The sequence below is a fragment of the Dromiciops gliroides genome, chromosome 6 (assembly GCF_019393635.1).
Source record: "Dromiciops gliroides isolate mDroGli1 chromosome 6, mDroGli1.pri, whole genome shotgun sequence".
NCBI lineage: Eukaryota > Metazoa > Chordata > Mammalia > Microbiotheria > Microbiotheriidae > Dromiciops > Dromiciops gliroides.
The window spans coordinates 167,284,042-167,309,000 of NC_057866.1; the positions used below are offsets into that span (position 1 = coordinate 167,284,042).

General features: G+C 35.8%; 1 protein-coding gene across 2 annotated transcripts in view; it reads right to left on the reverse strand.

Annotated features, from left to right (window-relative positions):
- Positions 1 to 323: 323 nt before the first annotated feature.
- Positions 324 to 24,959, reverse strand: part of FBXW7 (F-box and WD repeat domain containing 7) — a 117,398-nt gene continuing 92,762 nt past the window's right edge. For both annotated transcript variants that reach the window (XM_043971061.1, XM_043971062.1), the window contains 8 exons: positions 24,777 to 24,911; positions 13,498 to 13,621; positions 11,616 to 11,752; positions 9,144 to 9,257; positions 7,757 to 7,938; positions 5,789 to 6,014; positions 3,496 to 3,706; positions 324 to 2,204 (listed from right to left, as the gene is read on the reverse strand). In XM_043971061.1, the coding sequence (XP_043826996.1) occupies positions 1,936 to 2,204; positions 3,496 to 3,706; positions 5,789 to 6,014; positions 7,757 to 7,938; positions 9,144 to 9,257; positions 11,616 to 11,752; positions 13,498 to 13,621; positions 24,777 to 24,911 (1,398 nt within the window). In that variant the 3' untranslated portion in view covers positions 324 to 1,935. The remainder of the gene's footprint in view (positions 2,205 to 3,495; positions 3,707 to 5,788; positions 6,015 to 7,756; positions 7,939 to 9,143; positions 9,258 to 11,615; positions 11,753 to 13,497; positions 13,622 to 24,776; positions 24,912 to 24,959) is intronic.

A 24,959-nucleotide genomic window follows, 5' to 3' on the forward strand; every position in this document is an offset into this window, starting at 1 on the left:
CAATTTCCTCTTTTTGTAAATGAGAAAAATGAGGAATGAATAGGTAGAGTGACTCGCTGAGAAATAGCTAGTAATACACACCAATGTAACATAAAAGATGATGAACTGGTATCCTCTACATAATCTTATCAGATAACAGAGGTGAGAAGCAGTTTTGTTGTTTGTTTTTTATAGAATTTCAATTGTGTAAAATGGACCTAGAAGGTATTGATTTTGAACCAAAGGGAATGTAAACTAAAGAATTTTCTTGGTTTAAATTTTAGGGGGGAAAAAAGAACTATTTGCAATGAAGCCGTACTACCTCAAGGAAGAAACAGCCATGCTAACATGAAAAAACACATTTTATTGCACTTAAGTTATAAGAAAATAAAATTTCTAAGTGAATCAAACCATAGACACAATCCCTTTAAAGGTTGTTTTCCTCCCTCATGTCAGGATGTTACATAACTAAATTAACCAACTGGAATCTGATTGTTTTAAATCAGACTATAAATAAAACAAAAAACAGGAGGAGGAATAAAAAAACAAGATCGCCTAGGATACAGTGTTAAACCACTTTCACAGTTCAGCTTGAGTTGTGGCTCTTGGAGAATGAGGCAAAACCATTCGACTTATTCATTCATTTTGTTTGTTTGCATGTGACGCCTTTACTACAAAAACGGAATCGTTTCTGCTTTGTCAGTTACTCACAGCAATAAAACTGTAACAGCTGTTTTTTTTCCCAAATACTGTAGAACACTAAGACTGACCAGCGACTTTATTTTCATTTTGTGTTTTATAGTTTTAAAAAATATTTTGTCAGTTTTATTATGTATGTTCATTCCATTCACCACAGCCCTCAAAAAGAAAAGTTTCCCAACAGAACAGGCTGGAATAGCTTTGTTCTAAGGAATGTGTTTTTCATTTTTGCCCAGAAAAAAAAAAAAAAGAAAATAAGCTTTGCACACACTCTCAATTCTTTACTTGCAGGCAAACTTCACTCTTTATTGTCTGAAACTCTCCCACTCAGCCTCTTAGAGGCACAGATGGCTCAAGTTTCAGTGGCAAAAAGTCTTTTTTTTTTTCCGTAACCAAACTAGAGCAAATTTGGAATTCAGTCTGGGACTAAAACGTCACAGCAGAAAAAAAATAAAAAAAAATAATTTGCTTTTTTTTCTCTTTCATTTAGCAGCATAAATAAGTTTGGCCACTGGGAATACAGTACAGGGGTGGGACAACAATCCCATGTTTGAAGACCTACTTCTAGCACCAGCATCGAGAATTAAATCCATCTCAGGACTCACAGAACCCAGGACAACTTGCCACCTCAGAGCAACATATGCATTGAAGAGTGTAAATGGAAGCAACAGTAAATAGTTTAACAGAGGCTAATACTGTGATTGATTGACATTGGCAATGGTTGGCAAAAAAAAAAAAAAAGCTTTTTTATGATAACTGTACAAAAACAATTCACAGTAAAAACTTTTAGCTTTTCCACTCCAGAAATGACTTTTTTTTTTTGTTGCAGATGCTCTCTCTAATTTGAAAAGGCAACCAGTCCACATTTCAATGTTATTGCAGCTCCTTTCTAGACCTTGGTGGTAAAAGAACAGGTTAGCAGGGTTTGGAACAAGGTTTCAGCATCGCACTGCCCAATGACCACTTGAGAGGAAAATAAAGAAATAATTGCACCTGGTTTGATTTAGAAAGTCATATTTTGCAAAGCTGCCCCCAGTCCAAAGTGAAGCCTTGTACGTGATGAGACAGCAGATGCCTCGCTTGTCAGGTATGGTTTGTCATCTCGTCGTCTTCCCCTTCGTCTGTAGGTCTCTACGGTCTGTTGCCCCAAGCCAACATCCTGCACCACGGAGAACAAGGGATTTTTTTTTTTTTGCAGGGGGGAAGGGCAGGGAGTACATCTTCTACATGTTTGGACAAATTCATCTTTTCTGCTCTTCACTTCATGTCCACATCAAAGTCCAGCACCAGCAGCTTTGTTTCCTCAGTCCCATTGCGGCTTCCAACTGCACACACCAGCTTTGTGTTAGAGGCTCTGATCCGCCACACGACTCCCCCGCTCCCCCCACTCTCCAATGTGACTAGGTTTCGGATAAATTCACCCGTTTTCAAGTCCCACAGTTTTACAGTCCCATCATCTGAGCTGGTAATTACAAAGTTCTTGTTGAACTGTAAACAGGTCACAGCACTCTGATGCTTGTTGGGACCTAGAAAAACCAAAAGAATTTAGTTATTGCTTAGAAATTATGGCTATGGGATACATACATAGTAATTTGTAGACTTCTACATTAGAACATACAGTAAATGAAATATTTAAAGCTTTACATATTTAGAAACTTTGTTCTAAGGGTTTTTAAAAAAATAAGCAAAAAAGACTAGCATGGATACGGGGAAATCTGGCAGCCATTTGTGATTGAAGTATCATCTCAAGATGCATTTATGCAGGAATCTTGGTTAGGGATTAGAAATGTATTTTTTCCCCCAAATGCCTGGATCAAGGTTGTTCGGAGTTATGGTAGTGATGGCACAGCTCCACACATTTTGGTGAGGACCAGGTTTTTGTGGGACCCACCACCAGAAGCCTGAGTTGCTTGTTCAAAGGTACTGTACAGCTGAATGACCATGACTCTAAATCCTAAATGAAAGGATGAATTCTAAGGGCTGAAAAATAATGTGGGGGCTCTAGAAGTGCTTAGATGTCTGATTAATCACAAATGACCCCAAACTCCAGGAACAGAGAATGAAGTTCTCCTGGAAGTCTAGCAAGACAGAAGGCTTGTAAACACCAGAGGAAAGAATGTTGTCTGAAGCTCAAGAAGAGCAAAATAAACAATTCTGAGAATAAAACATTAAGAAACTCACTTTGAGAGACAATCATTACAAGGGATTTAGAGGGCATAACATGACAGCAAAATAGAAAATGAAGCTCTGAAGTGAGTGATTTCCAGATGGAGTTTTCAACAGGTAGGTCTCTCTCATGCGACACACTACTTACTGTCCTAATTAGTTGGTAAGGGTTCAAGTGACCCTGTTACAAAATCTATGTTAAAGATTTCCTTGAAGAAAAAAATCTTAAATATTAAAGCTATTTTAAGAAATTATAAGGAGCAGTTTTCATGCCAATACAACCCCCCCCCAATCAAATGTTAAATTCAAGTTAAATAATTATTTAATTCTAATTCTACCTTCCACGAATACCCTAAAAATAAACTGCCATGATTGGTGCAGTCTGAAAGCAACTTAGGTTTTTAGAAAGAATCCACTCTAATTTTATGTGGGTTCTTTGCTTGATATATGTAGCAAGTCATTAAAACAATCTTCCTCTTCAAAATATAGCTTAAAACAGTGTGCCCAAGGTAAATCCAGTCCTTATTGGCCTAGTTCAAAAGAGAAATGCTCACAGATTCATGTAAAAGCAATTATGTTTCTGTTTTAAGAAAGAGAGAGTTCGATATTGTTTTAGGTAATTACTACTAAGTTTTGTTATTCAAAACTCACCTTGCAACGTCTGTAAACACTGTCCTGTTTTTATATCCCAGATCTTAACTGTGGAATCTGCATTTCCAGAGACAAGAATATTGTCCTTGAGTTCCATTCCACTAGTTAATGACTGATGTCCTGTTAATGTGTGAATGCAGTTCCCTGTTTCCACATCCCAGACACGGATTGAAGTATCAAGAGATCCACTCACCACATGGATGCCATCAAACTAGAAGAAAGAGATCCTGTTAGCAATAAATTTGAATAAGATATTTATGGATCCTAACCCCAACAGTAGTGAGAAGTCATGGTGTAGGAACACTAATTCAGCTCTCGTGCAGTCATTCAGTCCAATGAAACCAAGCACAGCTGCATTGAGTAGGTTTTCAAAAAGCTTCTGATGCCAATGCATTGTATTGTATCACTTGGCTACAGAAATATTCAAGAATTCTTAACCTAAAAAACAAAACCCAAACCACCATAAAACATGAATTCTAATATTTCACAAATGCAAAGTGAACACCAAGCATCATTCGACATCTCATTTTTTAGCCTTCTTTTTAGAAATACCCATCCCCCTAGGCATCTACGTACCTTGGGATGGTTCTGGCATCAATGAAAAAGCCACTGACTATTACCTCCAGCAGAAAGTTGAACCTGCTGACATAGCTTGTGATAATGGAAGTGCTTATCAGCATCTAAATATAGGAAAGGGCTGGAGACACTTTTCACAGTGCTCAAATCTCATTTAGAAACTGCATGGGAAAGTATTAAGAGTATTTACAAGAACCTAAAACTAATTAGGAAATATGCTAACAAATAATGAATTATGTTTGCAATTAGGAATGGTGTCGTTTTGATGACAGACTTATTGCAAGATCCATATCATTTTCTTGCTACCTTTACTTCCAATGAGTAAATGACCAACAACCCAAATAAAATTAAGATGATGCCAACAATGTAATTTTTAGTTCTTGGCCCATTGATTCACTGAAGATTTTAGTGTTATTGGTCTTCACAAAGTTTATTTTAAAAACCCCATCTTTCTAATATGACCATCCCACAAAACCTTCTCTCCTCTCCCTCTTCTTAAACAACTTGCTTTGAGAACAAAGGAACAAATACCATCACCACCACCACCACCACCACCACCACCACCACCACCACCACCACCACCACCACCACCACCACCACCACCACCACCACCACCACCACCACCACCACCACCACCACCCCCCAATCACTTGTCCAGTGTCAAAAATCATTTTGATATGGCAACGGCCCCAAAATCAATACTGTATATCAAATAAACATTATTGAATTGAAAATGAAATTGTCAATATAAATAGTCTATTATGTACAGATTGTAGATGAACATTAGCTAGTGAAAGGAACTGTATATAAAAACTGAAAACTGAAAACAAGGCTCTTTAGTGGAACAGAATACATAGTAACATTTATTTTTTTCTAAAGAGCACAAAATTTCAGCTATTTAACTTTGAAAACCATAGTGAACTTATTCAAGGATATCAAATTGAAATGTTAAAAATTCAATTTAGAGAAGGGTTTCTGAACCTTTTTTGTATTGTAGATCCCTTGGACAGTCTGGTGAAATGTAAGGACCCCTTCTCAGAATGTTTGGAAAATGCATAAAATACACAGGATAACAAAGAAAACCAATTAGAATATAGTTATCAAAAAAAAATTTTTTTTTTTAAAACCAGTTCACTATTGCCAGGTTAAGAACCTCTGGTTAGAGGAAGTCTCCTCATAGGAATAGGTCTGGGAATATCTTTGGCAGGGAAGCAACAGCCTCTTGCAGCAGGCTGCAAGTCTGTTGTGAGTAGGGATGGAATCCCAATTACATGGTCCATCAAACTCGAGCTACCAAGGTCAAGGGGAATTTTTTGGCCAAATTAATCCTTGGCTAAGGAGGAATCCCCCCCCCCCACCCTGGCCCCCAATGAGGGAATTAAAACCAGGTTTACTCTGGTAATAATATCTATTGTAGCACAACTAAAGAACCCAAAGTGGCAGGTTGCAACTGTTCAACACAGATATTTCTATTTTTGAAGGAAAGTACATAATAAAGTAGAAAATACAAAAACAATTGAATAATTCCATAATCTCACGTTTTCTTCATGCTCATTGTAAAGTGACACATACACAAGTTATAAGAAAACTCTGTCCTTCCTATTTTTCTAGTACTCTAATGCATTAGCATTTGCCAGACAGTTAAATAGTATAGTTTTTAGAAACGTATGATTAGTTAGTAGAACATTCCTGGGATAGAGCACACAGGATCTCTTACCTGTAATGAATAGACTCTGTTGGTATGCCCTTGCAGTGTGTGTAGACAAGTTTCAGTCTCTGGATCCCACACCTTCACCATGAAATCATATGCTCCACTAACAACCCTCCTGCCGTCATACTGAACACATCGGACTGCAGCTACATGACCCATCAGGACATGTAAACACTGGCCTGTCTCAATGTCCCAAACCCTAAGTGTAGCATCTCGAGAACCGCTGACAACACTGGAGAACAAAAATAAAAATACAAATTGAAATTAAAGTGTCTGAAAGTGAGTTTTAAACCATGTCTACCACTAGTCAGAGTTAAAATGAGCCTGATGTAGAAGTTAAAATATACAACATAGAATATGCTGAATGGTTCATAATGAGAACAATGTCACTATTAATATGATAATAGAAGAAGACTGGAATGCTTTCACAATAAGAGGCACAACATAGAACCTGCTTTGAAAAGATACCAGATTCATATATTTCCTGTAAAATGCATTGGTGTCTATCAACTAGGAGAATGCTAAACAAATTGGGCAGGTAGGTGAGGCAGTGGATAGAGCACTGGGCCTGGAGTCAGGAAGAGCTAATTTCAAATTCAGCCTCAGACATTTACTATTAGGATTACTCTTGGCAAGTCATTTAAGTGTCTGTCTTAGTTTCCTCAATTGTAAGATGAGATAATAACAGTATCTATCTCAAAGGGTTGTTGTGAGAGTCAAATGAGATAATATTTCTAAGTGCTTATCACAATGCCTACAATATAAATGCTTATTCCTTCCCTCCATCCTTCTACTATAGGAGTGTAATGTAATATTACCAGGCTGTAAGTAATAATGAATATGAACCAACAATAAAGGAAGAACTGGGAAAATGATATCAAGAATGAAAAAAATGTAACACAACAAAAAAGCTGAAATAGAACAACGGATTGTATGTGTCTATGTGTGGAAATGAAGGTGATATAAAAACTGAAGGTACCAAAAAAATTGTTTTATAGAAATAAATTAACCTCAGATGAAGACTCTAAGAATCAACTCAGTTAAATACAGCAAGCATATCTTGAGCATCTATAAGATGCTTCATGTTGTGTTAGGTATGATTTGCTCAAGCTAAGATAGTCATATAATAACTTATATTTACATTACAATTACATTTATACACATTTTTCATGAATGGATTTTCAGAGAGCTAGTCCTTAAGCTAATGGGGAAAAAATGTTTTAAAGAATTTTGGACCATTTCATCTATAAATTAGGACATATGGTAATGGGCTGAACTAAAAAATACAGTGGCACATAGAGGCCTAAGGGGGGTGTGTGTGTGAAAACTTGTGTTTATATAAGGCCAAATTTCCAATTCCAGGCTATTTTAAAGACTGTTTCCTTCACTGTGTATTTTTACATGTGATCCTAACTACATATTCTCACAACCATGATCCTCTTTTTGATAAGTCTAAGTATGCCTCCTTTGAAAATTCTTTCTAATCTTTTCTTTTGAAAAATTACTATTCCTGCACTAACTTGCCACTTTAGATATTATGCTACTTTTCTCAAAAGGTATTCATAGGGAGGGAATCTAGGGCTGCAAAGGTCCAGTATAGCTCTCTCCTTTTCCCAGACCAACTGTGAAATTTATTTCAACAGGAGAACTGAAGCAATTTGGACTATTGGACTATATGCAAACAACACAATACTGATCATTTTGAAAGAATGGCTAAGAAAATATTTACTCAAAGCAGACTAAATGACCTCAATAATTCAACCGACTCTAAATGTTTGTCTTCATAATAGTCATCATCACCATCATCACAATGATGCAACAAAATAACATTTAAAGGCAATAGTACATGAAATATGTATTTAAAGTTGAAGTCTGGAAGTGGCTGTATAGCTAATATCTAATACTAGCCAGTTGAAACTGACTTGAGCAAAATAGAACAGTTATTTCACTAAGAACCAGGGTTTTTGTTCTTACCGCTTTTCATGGAGGTGCATACAACGAACAGTGGAGGTGTGTCCATATAAAGTGTGTATACATTCTCCAGTCTCTGCATTCCAAACTTTAAGAGTACGATCAGTAGAGCCACTAATGATGATATTGTCTCTCATTTGTGATGACCATACTCCACCGGTGTGTCCTACTAATGTTCTCAAACACTGAAAAAAAATACTCAAGATTCTTACTTTTGGATAAAGAGAATAATTTAAACACCATTTTCATTATTCATTAAAATTTGTGTTGGAAAACATTCAAAATTTGGTTGCCAAGAAGCATCAGAAAATAAATTTTAATGTTGGCATAAGAATCATGTGACAATTCAACTCATATATTCAGTAGTATGTCACAAATGAATGTCACAAAGGGCTAAGTAGATAGAAAGCAAGTGTTTCTTCTTACTAAGGTGTGACAATTCCAGGCTGGACTTTTTGGATGAAAAAAACATTAAATTGTAACTTGGTTTCTTTCATGGGAATGGTTCTGTGAAAGAATGCCAACCATACTGGGTGTGGTTGCATACCACATTTCATTTGAGCCTGCCTGAAGGCAGTAGTTATGATCCAGCCAAGCTACTTCCAGACATGTAAAGACAGACGTTAAATCCTTGAAGATAATCCCAAACTAATATTACACCACGGAAATGTGAAGTTCCCTTTTTATCTTCAAATCTGACTTGAGATATTTAGAAGATAAATGACTTCTGCTTGAAGTAGTGCATGGAAAAAGTGTTAAAACAAAACAAAACTTGGAAGCTTTTCTATACACTCCTTTCACCATAACTTTTTTTTCCTAAAGAAAAGTGGTCAATTATTCAATTCTGGGCAATGCTGCTGCACTGGACAGATAAGTGCTGGACTTCACTGTGGTATTGTTGCAAGGGATACTGTTCTGTGTCTTCAAGGTGACTGCTTAGACTGCTTTTTTCTAATCAAACTTCAATTTCAATGCCTCATCTACTTCAGTATTATCTCATATAGTTTGGGATTGGTTTAATCTAACATGAAACATTTAATTCTTAAATTAAATGTGGCCTATAAATGGAACAGTTTCACAGGGAAAACAAATCTTTCACAATCACAACTTTTAAAAAAAAGTAAAAGTAACACCATGCCATTTAAGTTGATCAAGACAAATGCAACTTAAATGAAGATAAAGCACATCTGCTCATATTTTCAGTTTATCTATGACCAGATCATGTTACATCACATTGACTTTCACAAACCTCAGGCTAATCATATAAACAGTTTTAAAATTCTTGCTAAAAAAAAGGGGGTACAAATAATTAGTTATATATTCTCTTCATTTGTCAATACATGCAACCCCCCCCCCACCCCCAATGTCATGATCTTTAAAACAAACTCACTTTGCCTGTGATTGCTGACCAAACTTTCAGGGTGTTGTCATCAGAACCACTAACTATCCTGTTTCCACAAAACTGTAAGCATGTAATCACATGATCATCATGTCCTTTGAGCACCTGATAAGACAAACAAGAAACAGAGAAATGTAACTAAATATGTTTTCATATATATTACAAAAGGAAAAAAGTACACATGAATAAAAAGAAACATTATCTTTAAATATATGAACTAGAATGAAAATGCATACAAAAGATACCAAGTTTCATTCTTATGGCCAATGAACTAAGTTTTAGAAAACTAATTTCTTTTATTTTCCCCATATAATAAAAATTTTTATTTAAAGTTCTGAGTTCCAAATTCTATCCCTCTTCCCCTCCTCTCCTTCCTCTTCACTCCCTGAGGTGGTAAGCAATCAAATATAGGTTGTTATACATGTGCAATTATGTAAAACATTACCACATTAGTCCTTTTGTATAAGAAAACTTGAATAAAAGAAAAAAAATGAAAGAAAGTGAATAATAGCATGCTTCAGTCTGTGTTCAATCAATATCAGTTCTTTCTTTGAAGATTGATAGCATGGTTTATCATTAGTTCTTTGGAATTGTCTTGGATCAATGTATTGATAAGAATAGCTAAGTCAATCACAGTTCCTCAACAATATTGCTCTCATTGTGCAATCTCCTGGTTCTGCTTACTTCATTATATCAGTTCATATAAGTCTTTCTAGGCCTTTCTGAAATCATCCTGCTTGTCATTTCTTATAGCACAATAACATTCTATCACAATCATATACCACAGCTTGTTTAGCCATTCCCCAATTGATGGGCATTCCTTTCATTTCTAATTCTTAGCCACCACAAGAAAAGCTGCTATAAATATTTTTGTACAAATAAGTCTTTTTTCTCTTTTTGGGGACATCTTTGGGATATAAACATAGTAGTGGTATTGCTGGATCAAAGGGTATGCACACTTCTATAGCCCTTTGGGCATAGTTCCCAAATGCTCTCCAGAATGGTTGGATCTTTTCACAATTCCAACAATAGTGGATTAGCATCCCTATTTTCTCAATGTTGTTACCATTTTAAGAAGAAAATTAAATATTATTTTCAGAGGGAAAGGTGGATTCTTTTCTTTCTTTTCTTTTTTTTTGTTGTTGAGGCAATTGGGGTTAAATGACTTGCCCAGGGTCACACAGCTAATAAGTGTCAAATGTTTGAGGTCGAATTTGAACTCAGGTCTTCCTGAATCCAGGGCCAGTGCTCTATCTACTGCGCCACCTAGCTGCCCTGATTATTTTTATTAAGATGCCAAATTAAAACTGTTTTTGATGAAAGCTATGCTTACTTTCAAATAAAAACTATACCAGAAGATTCCAAATATTTTCTCATTTTTCCAATACACAAAAAGTATAGAGATGTGGAGAAAATATGAAACAGGGTCTGAATTCATAGAAGTCTCATAATAGAAAAAGAAGCTACTACAATGTTAGAGGAAGCAGCTAACAAATTCAGCAGTAAAACACAACTAAATGTGTATATCTGTAAATAATGATGGATTATAAAGTCCAATAGGATGCTCAAAACTTTTTACTTATTTGAAAATAGAAGCAGTATAAACATATATGTTATGCCATGCAATGTTCAATATTTCATGCCTTCCCTGTCAGATTTAATTATTTTTTGGGGTTAGAGGAGGAAATTCACTATAGAAGAACTCTAACAATTATGCTTTACTTTAAAAAAAATTATATTTTATCTTATTTTCATGAAGAACCTCCTCCTCTCCTTTTCCCTTCCCCAGACTGCAAGAGCTAGAAAAACAAAACCCCTGTTAACAAGCTTACATATTCCCACATTGGTGATGCCCAGCTCCACCCCACCCTATCTACTAAAAAGAAAAAAAGTCAATCTCCACTTTGCGGTGAGGCCTTCACGTGTCTATCAGAAGTTGGGTAGCATAGTTTCATCATGAGTCTCCTGAACTGTGGTTGGAACATGGCAACTAAGTGGCACAATGGATCAAGTGCTGGGCCTGAAGTCAGGTCTTAAACACTAAGTTAAAGGACCCTAGGTAAGTCACTTAACCCTGTTTGTTTCAGTTTTCTCACCTCTAAAATGAGCTGTAGAAGGAAATGGCAAGCCATTCTAGTATCTTTACCAGAAAACCCCCAAATATGGCATCACAAAGAGTTGGACAAGACTGAAAACAACTGAACTACAATAACAAATAACAGAGTTCCTACATCTTTTAAAGTTGTCTTTACAATATTATTGTTATTATATAAAGTTGTATTCCTGCTTCTATTCAATTCACTGGATCTGTCAGTTACCCATTTCAATTACTTTAAAATATTTTGTTCTTTCTTAGGAGAGAAGATGTCTCAAGTTACACGCCTCATCCAGAACAGCTATCACTGCTGCTAAATGCTTAATAATTCCCATAAGAAATGGGCATCATTTAGAAATCATCATTACCTTTGGAGATTTCAGTTCTCCTCTCCGCCAGTTTGTATCAATTCTGTGCTGCCTGATGTATGCACTTTTCCATGGACTATGTATGAAACCTGGTTTTATGATTTTTCTTCTTTTGATGTGTAGTGGTTCATCAATCCCTGTTTGAAAAAGTTTTTTTTTTAAATTCCATAATTAAGAACACAAAATTTAAACATAAAGCCATGGTTATTAGAATTCCTTTATGCTCAAAAGGATGTATTGGGCACTGTTCTCCATTATTTTAACAATTAAGTCATTATAATCATAATACTATGCATTTATATTGCACTTCTAATTTTTCAAATTATTTTCATTTGAGCTTCACCACAACTCCATGAAATAGGACAGATATTACTATACAGGGAGGTCCCGATTAATTCAAATAATGAATCTGCTGAAGAGGTCTCAGGTATTAGAATCTCTCCTATTCAAAGTTGTAATTATGTAAAATATGGTCTTTGGTTCCAGCCCAATGGAAATATGTAGTGCTAATTAGAATAATGCAACCACTTCACAAGATTCATTATTTGCCCTTACTGGAACCTAGCTCATCTCTACCCACTTTCTAGATTTTGAGATAAAGGGTTTTTGTGGCTTGCTCCAGGCTACCAGGCAGACATGGGACCTGAACATTGTTCTTCTTACTCCCTGCCTCAAGTCAATATTTCGGAAACCTTAACCAATACACAGTTATCAATATGATCTAGTACTGCAGTTCCTGGGTCTCTTTAATAACCAATAAACTGCTTTTGCTAGCCCAGTTAATAAACCATTTCTTACTGGTTAGTTCCATCAAAAGTCTTCTCTTATGCTCCTTTATTTTCTCTCAAAAACCAATTCCCAAAGGGAGACAAGATATTTGACTAGCTACTCAAAATTATAGATATATAACTAATCTACTCATCTATCTCTATGTACATGTACGTAAAGTGCCTAGCATGGTACTGACACATAGGAGCCACTTAGTAAATGCATGTTCCTTTTCCTTCCTCAAAGGTTCTCATTTCACCCTCAACAATTTTATAATAAAGGTAGTATAACTATCATCACTATTTTTGTAAGGAAGAGACTGAGACTCAGCTAGATTAAATAACTTGCCTAGATGACATGTCTAAGTAAAGGGCAGGGTTAAGACTGGGCCTGTGGTCCTTAGTCCATTGGTCTTTCCTTTCTACCATGCTATCTTTTAAAGCAACTAAATTCCACTTAGAAAAGTCACTGCAGATAGAAAATTTATATTCAGAGAATGTTATTTCAGTTTTTTCCTTTCTTTTTTCCCCTTACCATTTCTCCTGCTTCCCTGATCAACTTCCCCTTTGAGCTGTTCTACCTCTATCCAATAACTCTACTAGGAAGGGGTGGAGCAAAAAGTCAGTCAATTTTGCTATTTATTAGCAGTGCTGGTCTTAAAGGGCTTCATAGGTAGAAGTCTTAGTTAAACTAAGTTCATAAGGAACTATGAGCTATAGTTTCAAATAGTTATACTGTGCTGAACAATCCTAGTCTTAAAGTAAAGCTACTTGGTGAGTTTAAGTGGAGATTTCCTTATAATTTTTATCACTTAGCCACGATTAAGCCTTCTCATTTAATTTATCAGTGGAAGTTCAGCCTCACAATCTTAATTCAGTGTATAGTGTTTGGGCCACTAAAACAGCTCTATTCTTCCATACTCACTTAAAAGATACTTCTGTTTTGCTTATGAGAGATGTTAAATTAAATTCACATTTGTCTTTCTTCATCCAACTATATAATTTACTTCTCTCAGTTTTTCCTACATAAACAAAACTATTTTGACCTTTTTAGAAAGTGTTCCATTTTAAGAGTCTTCTTTCTACAAAGACATTTTCAAAATTTCGGCTCTTACCCTCTTCCTTGCATTTCTCTCTCCAGAGAAGGTTGTCTTCAGCCAGAATTCTCCAGTATCGGCATGTCTGAGCTGCTTGCAGCAGGTCCTTGGGTTCCAGGAATGAAAGCACATAAAGTGCCAGCTGAGAAAAAAATGGTGCCGAATTAAAGCATCATCACCGGAACCTTACACCTACTGTACACAGACACACCCTAGGACTCCCAGAACATGAAGATTGGTATATTCAAAAGTGTATCAGATAGGCAGTAGGACTACAGGAAGAATCAAATGGATCTGAAAGGGCAAGATAGTATTACTAATCTAAAGAGCTAGTTATTTTCTAGCTTCTTTACTTTTTTTTGCATCTTTATTTTTAAATGATAAATGCATCACAATATTTTCTAGCTTTCAATTCTAAAAAGAAATCAGTTCTAATTATTCTTTAAAAAAAAACCCACCAATCTTTTCCTCCCTTATAACTTACTTTATTGACTTAGGTTGTTCAATGAACTCAGATCAAGCTTACTTCTTTCCAAGAAGTCTTTGCTGATGAATTCTCTTTTCTTGGCTTTATTCTATGACCAGTAGGACTTATATACTACCTACCAATAGTACATTGTTCTGCACCTATTTAAATGTTGTTAATACTTTTCATGTGATAAAATGAACTTTCTTTCTACAACACTGAAATCTCCCTTTCAGTGCTTTCTGTTGGACAGACTGTCTAAAGAGACATGAGAGAACTGTAGAGGCTACCATTTATTTCTCTAAACAGTGATTAAGCACTAGCGTGCAGAGTGCAATGATAGCAAGGGGAAACCTTACATAACACAGAGTACACAATCTCACAGAATTATCCATCACAAAAAAGAGGTAAGAAATAGCACATAATATATATATATACATATATATATATACATATATTTTTTTTTTACATGATAAGAACATTAGGAAGGTGTCAAAGTACTATGTCAGGTCTAAGGGAAAAGATAATTACTGAATGAGGGGAATGAGGATGAGAGGGAAAATCAAGGAAGGCCTTGTGAATGAAGGGATATTTAAAGAAAGATGGGAATTCTTAGACTATAACTGAGAGCCAGATCAGTTAGCTAATATATAATTTAAACTATTAAACAAGATATTTATTGTTAAATTGTTGAATTTCCTCATCATTTATATCCTTGGCATTGAAAGATGAAAAGAAGTAATTATTTTGGTTGGAGAGTTACTTTTTCTAAACTGTATCAAAGTAATTGAGTTATAATTTCTCCAAATTGCTCTTGGGAATTCTTTGGAAGGAGTAAACAGAAATATTTGTTTACTGAATTAAATGGTTTTGCCCACTATCAGTTTAGAGAGTCTTCAACAACATTTGTATGTCAGTGATGAACAACAATTTATTTTCAATTGTTTAAAGGAAAGTTCAGTAATGGATTATAGTTCAGAAGGGTTAACAAAGTGCTTTGCACACACTATTTCACTTAGTCTCTGTAGCACGGCTGCAAGCTAGGTAGAGCCTTACCTACCCTTTCACAGGTAAGAAAACCAACTCAGGGAAGCTAAGTTTTTTGCCCAAGGCCACATAGCTAGTAGATTGCATGTACAATATTTGAACCCAGATCTTCTGAATTCAAGTCAAGAGCTCTTTTCAAGATAATATTTTGTTTACTGAGATTGCCTCAAAATATACTTGGGGGGGCACAAAAGACATATAACAAATATAATTATAAAATTAAGCTCACAGATAAATTGGGGGGGGGCAGAGCAATAAGGGTTAAGTGACTTGCCCAGGGTCACACAGCTAGTGAGTGCCAAGTGTCTGATGCCGGATTTGAATTCAGGTCCTCCTGAATCCAGAGCTGGTGCTTTATCCACTCCACCACCTAGCTGCCTCCAGCTCATAGATGATGTGAAAACGATCAAATTTAAGATGACTACGGAAAACAAAAAATATGGCCGAAGAAAGTAACAAAGTTGCAGATTTTTGTATTTTTTAAAAGGAAGCCACAAACTCTTATTATTTTCACATAAATTAAAATGTTTTATATGTGATTTTTAAAAAAGGAGTGGTCATAGGTATAAAGGCCAAGGACAAGGTTTGTCATTTACTAAAAGTACAGGTTAAGTTTCTTTTTTTGAGACCACAAAAGCCACCTATTCTAAGAACCTCTTCATTTTATAGATGAGGAAATAGGAGACCAGGTAAGTGAAGAAATTTGCCAGAGGTCAAGCAGATATTAAGCATCAAGAAGTGGGATTTGAAACAAAGGTCTTCTGACTTCTTTCCATTGTGCTGCCCCTTTGTTGTGTGACAAGATGCTATGTGGTAAATCTTAAGTATATACACATACATATATACACATACACAAATGGTATATATTTGGTCTATTTCCTACCTTCAAGGAGGAAGAATGTGAAAGGTTAAAGGAAATGTGTGAAAAGTTCTTAGAAATGTTGAGAGAATGATCACTCTCTGTTTGGGGAAAATGAAGAAATGCTTTACGGGGATGATTCTTTGGGTAAGCCTTGCAAGAAATAAATTGTTTCAATGGGTAGGGACATGACAAGTGTATTTTGGGCATGGGCCTGAGTAAATGCATGAAGGTGAGAGAGGACAGAAGAGATCAGGGAACAGCTAAAAGCCAGTATGGCAAGAACACAATACATGAAGGGAACGGTATTAAAATAAAGCTGAAAAGGCAGTGGAGGGTCTTTAAATGAAAAACTCAAGATTGTGCATTTTATCCTGAAGCAAGAGGGAAGCAGCTCAGGGTTTTTTTAGGAGGTGAGCTGCATGATCCGAGGTAGGCTTTAAGAAGATAATTTTGGCAGCTGTGTGAAGATGAGATTAGAGAGGGAAGAGAGCTGAGTGATGGAGACCCATGAGGAGGCTTTTAGAATAGTACAGAAGGGAGAGAGGAATTAGGGTGGTGGCAGTGTGAATTCCCAGGCAGGAGCATGTCGATCGATCATAAAGAAAGTACCTAGGAAGAATAGAATTTGGCAGCTGGTTAGAAGTGAAATAAGAAAAAGTGTGAAGAGTCAAATTTAGCTTTGAGGCATCATCAACCTTAGGTTACCAGGAAGATGGTGATACCATCAAGAGAAGTTAGGAAGTTAGGGAGAAAGGCAGATTTTGGGGGATGACAAATTTAATTGTGAACATAGCAGTTTAAGATGTTGGTGATATACTGACATATATTGAAAATATACATTTGAATATGCAGTTGAAGATTTGGGACTATAGCTTATGAGAGATCAAGTCTGGAGAGATAGATTTGGGAGTTAATTTTACAGCGGGCTAACTAATGATAATCATGGTAGCAAGTGAAACTACCAATGGAGAGAAGTTAGAGAGAGAGGAGGGGGTTGAGGACAGAGAAAGCCTTCAGGTACATCCATCCTTGGTGGACAAGAGGAAAGTGAGGAACCAGCAAAGAATACTAAGAACAAACCCTTAGGAAGGTAGTAAGTAAACTAGGAGAGTCAGTACTGCAGTACAGTTGAAGAAGGACTGAGTTTCAAGAAGGATGAGGTGGTAAATGGTCAGAAATGACCAATGTTCAGCAACAAAGCAGGAGAGAGATTACCAGATGATAGTGTAAGGCAGTAATTCTTAAACTGTCTGGTCTCAGGCCCCCTTTATAAAAACTCTTTTTTTTTGGTGAGGCAATTGGGGTTAAGTGACCTGCCCAGGGTCACACAGCTAGTAAGTGTTAAGTGTCTGAGGCTGGATTTGAACTCAGGTCCTCTTGAATCCAGGGCCGGTACTTTATCCACTGTGCTATCTAGCTGCTCCCTTTATATAAACTCTTAAAAATTAATGAATATCTCCCCCAAAAAGCTATTGTTTATGTGGTTTATAGCCATCAGTATTTATCTTTTATAAATTAAAACACCTTAGTATTATTATAAAAAAATTTTGACCTTGTGGATGCCCCAAGAGGGTCTTGGGGACCCCTAGGGATTCCTATACCATACTTTAAGAAGTGCTGGATTAAGGGAATGACAACAGCAAGATAATTATTTTTTAAAGTTTTTTTAAAAATAATTTTTCTTTATTTTTCTGAAGGTAGGGGAGATCTAAACAGTGATCTCCTTTGGCAAGAAGGAAGCCATCAAAGCAAGGAGGCCTTATCCTCTGAGAAAAGTGCAATAACAACAAACTGTATTTCATCAGGAAGTATTTTTTTAAAATCTGTAAACAATTTTTACTCCTAGTTAATTGATATTACTTTTTCACTGACTTCAACAGAACTCCAAACTAATAAAGTGGTCATATTTAATAACAATATGAAATAAAGTACGTAGACTTAATGAAAATTGTGAAAATTTACTGTAGTAAAAAATTCTTGGTTGCCCTGGTTACCCTTTCTTTCATGATAAAGTTAATTGTTTCTTAGTTGAGTGATGACTAAGATAAGTAACAAGTTGTTTAGAATTTTCAGAGTGTTGAGAAACCAATACTGGGGTGGCTAGGTGGCGCAGTAGATAAAGCACCGACCCTGGATTCAGGAGTACCTGAGTTCAAATCCGGCCTCAGACACTTAACACTTACTAGCTGTGTGACCCTGGGAAAGTCACTTAACCCCAACTGCCTCACTTAAAAAAAAAAAAGAAAAAAGAAAAAAAGAAATATAGGTTGGACATTATGTGTTGATCAACTGTGATAGACTAGATTCATCTCACCAAAACAACGGTACAAGAAAGTTCCAAAGGACTCATGATGGAAAAGGCTCTCCAAATCCAGGGGAAAAAAAAAGGAACTGTGGAATATGGATGCTGATTGGACCATACTATTTCTTTTGGTTTTGGTGCTGTTGTTTTTCTTTTTTGAGGTTTTTCCTTTTTGCTCTGATTCTTCTCTTATTACATGACTAATACAGAAACATGTTTAATGATATATAAAACCTATATCAGATTACCTGCTGTCTAGGGGAGGGGGGAGGGAGAAAAAATTGAAATTGGAAATCTTATGTAAACAAATGTTGAAAACTATCTCTACATGTAACTGGATAAAATACTTTTATTATTTTATTTATTATTTTATTTATTTATTTATTTTTAAAAGAAATATAGGTTGGAGCCAGATTGTAAAGGTCTTTACAAATGTTTATTAAGCGCCTGCTATGTACTAGGCACTGTAATAAGCACTGGGGATAAAAAAAAAGGCAAAGATTAAACAATAAATAGTCCCTACTCTCAAACCCCCCCCCCCCCGAAAACTACATTTGCAAGATATATACAGGATAAATTGGAAATAACAAAGGGAAGGCACTAGCATTCAAGGGAAATTGGGAAACTCTTCCCATGGAAGGTGAATTTTTAGCTGGAATGCGAAGAAATCCAAGATGGGAAGATGGAGAGAGAGAGAATTCCAGGTACGTCGGTGAAAACGCCCAGTCAGAAGATGGAGGATCTTTTGCAAGGAACATCCAGGAGGCCAACATCACTGGATCAGAGAGTACATGAGGGTGGAGTAAAATGTAAGAAGACTGGAAGGGGGAGTGGAGGAGAGCAGGTTATAGAGGGCTTTGAATGCCAGATAGAGTAATTCATATCTGGCCATTGGAAACAATAGGGAGGCACTGGAGTTTCTTAAATAAGGGGGTGGCATGGTCAGACTTGAATTTAGAAATAGCAATTTGGGGCTGAGTAGAAGATATTCTGTAGTGGTAAGAAACTTGTGGAAGGGAGACCAACCACCAGATTACTGTATAGTCTAGGAATGAGGTGACAAGGGTCCTTATTAGGGTGGTGGCAATGTCAGAGAAGAGATGGGGCACAGAGGAGAGGTGTTGTGAGGGTAGAATCAACATGCTGGTAACACACTGGACATCAAGGAGTTAGAGTGTGAGGATCTGAGGAAGATACCCAGGTTGCAAACTTGGGTAACCAAGATAACGGTGGTAACTTAGTAACAGGGAATTCAGATGTAAAGTCAAATCATAAAAACTATTTCCAAGGATTTGTGGTCTGTGTCTGGGGGGCGGAGTATCTGCCTTGAACATGAAGTAATTTGAAAAAACGAAAATGGTGAATGCTGAACGGATAATGAGAAGACAGGCACACTAATGCACTGTGGGTGAAACTATGAACTGGTTCAGCCAATCTGGAATTTGTTTTGACATTAGAGACTGTAATTCACTAACCTGGAACATCCTTTTATCCAATGAATCCAAGAAAAAAAAAAAAGGAAGGAAAGGTGCTACATAAACAAAATTATTTATAGCAGCATTTTTTGTAGTAGAAAAGAATTAGATGGAGAGTGGGTGCCCATTATTTAGAGATAGCTAAATGATTTGTTTTGTAGGATTATAATAGAGTGTTATTGTAGTTGTTGTTTTGTGATATAAGAAAGCAGGGAAGAAGCAAGTGAATGAAGCTTAAGATTAGGAGAAAGAGAATGTATGAAAAGGTAAGTTCCCAGAGGACACGAAATCAAGGGCAAAAGAAGAGGGGCTGACCTTGGTAAGAAGGTCAATTTTTTCCTTCAAGACTAAAGGAAAGGAGGAGAGAATGGAGAAGGATGTTGAAGGGATATCAGGCATAGAATTGTGGAGATTAGGGATGACCTTAATCTTTTTTTTTTTTTTTCCAGGGCAATGGGGGTTAACTGACTTGCCTGGGGTCACACAGTTAGTAAGTGTCAAGGGTCTGAGGTCGGATTTGAACTCAGGTACTCCTGAATGCAGGGCCAGTGCTTTATCTACTGTGCCACCTAGCTGCCCCGGCCTTAATCTTTTTGATAAAGAATGAGGTGAGATCCTCCATTAAGGGGAAAAGGCAGAAAGGGGAAGTAAATAATTAGAAGACAGAAATTAAGATTTAAAATAATACTAGGGAAATGCAATAGGGAATCACTAAGGAAAGAGTGATATAATTCACTGACTTTATTCTCTTTCGTTATGCTACCTATTAGAAGTTTTTCTAGAGAAAGGATGAAACACAAAAACATAGTAGCATCCTTAAAAAATAGAGAATAAGTTCTGAACAAGAGAATGAAGGAAAAAAGCTAAACAAATTAATTCCTTCTTAAATCATGCTTTTCCCTAGTTTAGTTTAGTTTATTCTGTATATAGAAAATCCCCAAAGAACTACACTCATTAAAATATAAATATAAAACTATTTTCAAAAGTCAAATGCAAATGAATTTGGATAATCCTAGACACTGTTGCTCTATCACTGGTGATAATCAATATATGATGGCATACAAAATCAGAGTTTCCATAAATAAGAAATGAAATTATTCTGAAGAAAAATTAAGCAGCCGAGAAAATAATTTAAAGGACCTGAATTCCAGGTTGGCCACCTACTATGTGACCTCAGAAAAGTTATTTAACCTCTACTGGGGCTCAGTTACCTCTCTAATAATTTCATCCTAAATTGCTAAACACATGATCCTAAACCACCAAACTAAATATTATTTATGCTGGAGGCATTCTTCCTGTGGTTCTGTCTGTAATAGATAATTTATAGAATTTAAAAAATAAATTTAATATTTTTCTTACAACACACACTCTAGTGTTATTAGTAAGCAAACAACAAGGCCAAAAAGTCTTAGATTTCAAAGATATATCTACAAAGTTAAAATCAATTCATCCACAGCCGTTACTAAAAAAAAAAAGTAAAGTAAAAAAACAAACTACCTAAGAGACTGTTACTAAATAGTTAAGTATTTTCCTTTTAAAGTGATGTTTTAATTTATTTTTCCCCAGATCATATAGTTCCTTTATTAAATAATTAGGAAAGGTTAAAAAAAAAAAGAAGGCTATCTATCTGCCAATTTGTTTTAGAAGAATATCTACTCAAATTGTCCACTCAAGATGGAAAGGAATAATACCTAACCATGGCATAGAGATAAAACCAGTTTTTAAAGTTTTGCAAGATACTTTATATATATATATCACTTCATTTAATCCCTATGATGACCCATATTGTCCCAGTTTACAAAAGAAGAAATTGAGGCTCAGAAGTAAAAGTATTTGCCCAGGACAAAAAGGAGTCAAGGAAGTATCAGAGGTGGGACTCTTTCTACAGTATCATGTCACCTTTCTAGATGAAAGACAAATAATACCAAAATGAATGACGGTATAAGGGTAAACTCAATAGAGTTAAGTCAGAATAGAAGTCTACAATTTGGGGGGGGGGGGTTTGTGTTTTTTTTTTAAATGGAAGAGATTAGTAACTTCAGGGTCTCTTAACTAGATGAAAATCTAAAAATAACACCTAGGTAGGGGCTTCTTAAACTTTTTCCACTATTGGCCCCTTTTTGTCTAAGAAATTTTTATGTGATCCCAGATATATAGGTATATAAAATAGGTATGCAAATCAAACATTTACTGCCAAATTTTTCATGACCCCACATTCAGTTATTTGACTCCATATGGGGTCACAACCCACAGTTTAAGAAGCTCTGCCTGATACATTAAATTGTATTACTTAACTGATCAGGTCTGACTCCATTCAAGATAGCAAAGAGCCTACCTAAAGAAGCTCCATAAACTCTTGGAACCAAGAAATCCAAGTTTTCATGATTTCTGAGAGAAACATGATGAAGATACTTTCTACAAACTCTTAGGATTTCAATTCTAATTTGGACAAGTAATTTTGTCTGCTGGATTGCTTTTGTTTCCACCAACTACTTAAAGCTACATAGAATCTCAGTGACTCTATTTCAGGGGTAAAGGAACAATATTTCTTTAAAAAGCACCACATGGACCTAGAGGATGACTCTGATTTGAGAGCTCTGCATGTTACAGTCAGCTCTTCTACTTCCTTGCTACATTTGTTTTAGCATAGGTACACTCATTATAAAATTGCCTTGACCTATATCATCTAGACAAATGCCCATGTACAATACCTATTCCATAGAACTAACCATCCCCTGTGATATTCTTTTGCCTAACAAAAACAACCTATCAGGAAGGAGTATGTCAATATTGACTTTTTTTTAAAAGAATACCTTAAGCCTCCTTTGTGAGATTTTATGAGTGTTTAAAAGATTAATGATCTATTATTGGTAAAGGAACCTGGAAATCATAGAAAGACAATGGAGAGCAAAAAAGTATTATCTAGTACTTACTAAATAATTATGAAGTCAATTTTCCAGGTATATAGGTAACAATTCTTGGGTTATTACATATTAGTCTCACTTTCATTTCCATAAGAAATTATGCTTTACTCATTTTTACATGGATGAAATGCCATTTTGTTAAACTAGAAGGAATTTTTATTAGTACTTGAAAAGTACAACATAAACAATACACATCTATAAAGCTGTCTATGGACTTTTCCCCATCTCTGTACCAACTTTTGTCATATCTTTGCTTTAAAATGACTTTTTACTTAAATAAACTGTAAAACAACGCTTACGCCAAGCTCAAAAACACTGTAAGTCCATTGTTATTGGAGATTTGTGTTTGAATTTTTGCCTTTGAAGATATTTTCCTATTATGTTTGGTTGTGACATTTTTTTTTTTCAAAATGAATTGACAATGAAAATCAGAAGTCAAATGAATTGCTCTTAGTCAAGGAAGTGGAGAAAACAACTACAAGGAAGGGTGACATTTTTTTAATGAAGATACTGTGAGAATTGGAATGACACCCCCTACTGGGAGGGACAATGTGAGCTCTGGCCTGAAAAGAAACCATGTGACTTTGGCATCCAGAAGTGATGTCTGCAGCCCATGGGTCCTGTCAATCAGTGTTACCAGCCAATTAGCTTGGAGCTGTGTGTGTGGGCAGCCCTGTTTCCTGTTTCACAGGAGGCTTCTGGGAAAAGGTCCTTTCGTTTCTGGACTTTGGTGTGGTGGGGGACTTCAAAAGGGCTGCTAGGAAAGGAAGGTTTTTTTCCTCTAGTTATACTGAATAGATCTACACTAGGATTTCCCATGCTATAAGGAATTTGTTCTCAATCTCTCTTCACTAACTTCTAATGCACTTGAATAAATACTTAAAAGCCTAAACTCTTGCTAAAGCTTCTAATTTAAGGTGCCCATTCATAAGAGTTTAGACATCACAGCTAGAATTTTAGGCCCTTACAATATAAACCACTAGAATAAGGGGACTGAGGAAAACTATGACAAATCAAAGGTGAAGAGATACATTGGGTCTAACATCTGTGAAAGGATTTCATTATTAATCATCCTCTGAAGGCAAAGTAAGAACCCATGTCACTTTTTGAAGCCAACTTCACTCAAAAAATTCACTGTTTTACTGGAAGAATTACTTTAAATAACTGCTATGAAAGGACTAAATTATCTTTTCTTTTATATGAAAGAAGATACACTCTAGGAAAGGTATTTTTCCCTGGAATTATATTTAATATTAGTATACATTAATTATGTCATCAGGTCATGATGTTCATATGATGTAAGGAGGAAGCGGCTTCAGGATCCTTAGGACATCTGGGATATTCATGAAAAGAATTCCTCTCTTTCAAACCCAAATTGCTTAGAGCTATAAGCATCATTTGAAATAAGTCAGTGTACTGTATGCATTTCTTTCACAGTCTCTTTCTCTTAACCTACATACAGCTAGTGATAGGCACATAAAACTGAATGAGCTGTGTAAATACCAATCACTATGATATTTACAAAATATCCTACATATCAGTTCTATTTTCCCCCCAGTGCAAACGAATAAATACCTTGACAAGATGGTGTAACTTTTCAAATATCAAATGTTTATTTCATCACGAAACTGATGTTGTGTATTATATACATGCTAGTATTAACTTAAATCCCATTAATTTCATGTACTTCAAATTAAAATGCCCCTGAGAAAGTATGGATTATGGTAAATAAGTGCCAGGCAGCTAAAATTTTTTTCAAAGGATCATAGATCAATAAATTCAGAAGAAAATTTTGTAAGTCCAGATATACATACAAGAGTCACTAGTCTTTCCATTCCTACAAGAATTTCAACTTTCAAAGCATTACACTAAAGATTCAGAGGCAACCTAATACATGAAGACAGTCTGTCAATAATCTGGGAAAAAAAGGTCTTGATGAGACACTGAAAGTAACAGAACTCAAGAGACTTTACCCTTCCACTGGGATATATCCCAGTAGTGAAGAGAAGTCTCTCAGCTCATAAGAATACATTAATCTGAGAATTACATTATTAAGTCAAGGCAGTTTTGTTAACTTACAATCCTCTTTAACACCAATTAACTGTGTTAAACTGACAATACTGAATACCATAATTAGCATGGAGGTGTTTTAAGGTAGCAGAAGATGCTTTATGTAGTTAAACAGCACCCAGTGTCCAACATTAATTGATAATATCCTCACCTCTTTGGGGAGCAATGAAATGAAGTCTCGCTGAAACTGAGGTTCTATTACTTGCATCATATGTTTTACTTGTGTTGGTTCACAACTATCAATGAGTTCATCTAAAGCAAGCAGTTTCTCTGGTCCACTCCAGCTCTGTCAAAAAGAAAACAGCCTCAGCATTAGTATTATTTTAATAGATGC